The 1,115-nt window shown below is 41.4% G+C and overlaps 1 protein-coding gene across 1 annotated transcript; it reads right to left on the bottom strand.

Moving 5' to 3' along the window:
• On the bottom strand, positions 1–687 carry LOC141701475 (uncharacterized). Its single transcript, XM_074505118.1, has one exon. The coding sequence runs from the start codon at positions 685–687 to the stop codon at positions 1–3; it is 687 nt and encodes a 228-aa protein (XP_074361219.1).
• Positions 688–1,115: the final 428 nt, after the last annotated feature.

Genomic DNA, 1,115 nt, shown 5'->3' with positions numbered 1-1,115 from the left:
TTAAATGTTTATACCACTCTCATTATCCCATCCATCTTGCACAAGCTGAGCACACATAGGATCCAAGCACCAAGCGTTTTCAAATCTAAAGCGAGGCATGTAATTTGTTTTACTAACTTGTTTGGGCACTAGTAAAATTGGACTATGGTATGATGCTACTCCCTCCAAATTATATAACTTAGCAACCGAAAATTCATTCAACCATGCACTCGTTGTAAGAGCTCTGTCGAGTCTCACTTCCATCCATTTATCCATTCCCACACCCCTCTCCCAGGTATATTGGTGTCCAACAATATTCATATCAATCAGCCCTGCGTCCTGGAGAGCATCGTTAAAGCCGTCTATCAACCATTGAGGGTAAAGCAGTCCCCCAATCTTATCAGTTGCAGATGTTACATTATTAAGGTCCCCCATGACACACCAAGTTAAATTCGAATCCCTTGCGAGATACTGCAGTAAATCCCAGGTTTTATGTTTCTTACCTCGATTTGGCTCTCCGTAAACCCCCGAAAGTCTCCACTTGTTCATCCCTTCTATCATCACCTCAACATCTATATGATTCTGAGAGAAACTTATCAGTTTTGCCTGATCACGCTCCTTCCATAATAGCGCAATACCAACACTCCTCCCAATTGGGTCAACAGCAAAAAGACCTTCAAAACCCAGCTGTACCCGCACCCACTTCATTTTATCCTTCCTAGCTAAGGTTTCACATAGAAAAATAAAAACAGGCTTTTCTTGTCTTACGACTTCTTTTAGGAACTGAATATTCAAGGGAAGCCCGATCCCTCGACAGTTCCAGCTGATCGAACTCATAACTCTTGGCGGGCCTGTAGTGCATCACCCGCCATTAATCCGTTTTTTGAGATTAGGCCCATGTTTATTTGTTCATCCAACATTTCTGTATCATACGTACTGGGCTTAATACTCGATATTTCACCAATGAACTCCTCAGTCCTTCTTCGCTTTGGGTCTGCCACTATAAGCCCACTAGCTTCTATATTAAAAATATTTTCTCCCGCCTTGTCTTTATTTACCTTATTCCCAGCTAACGGATAATCATTAGAGATATCTGCAATAAATATACTTCCTTGATTATCTACAGTAACACAGCT

The sequence above is a fragment of the Apium graveolens genome, unplaced genomic scaffold (genome assembly GCF_009905375.1).
Source record: "Apium graveolens cultivar Ventura unplaced genomic scaffold, ASM990537v1 ctg39, whole genome shotgun sequence".
NCBI lineage: Eukaryota > Viridiplantae > Streptophyta > Magnoliopsida > Apiales > Apiaceae > Apium > Apium graveolens.
This window is presented reverse-complemented; position numbering and strand designations above follow the sequence as displayed.

Coding starts and splice junctions, on each gene's coding strand:
- LOC141701475 (XM_074505118.1), bottom strand. CDS start 687: ATGAAGTGGGTGCGGGTACAGCTGGGTTTTGAAGGTCTTTTTGCTGTT.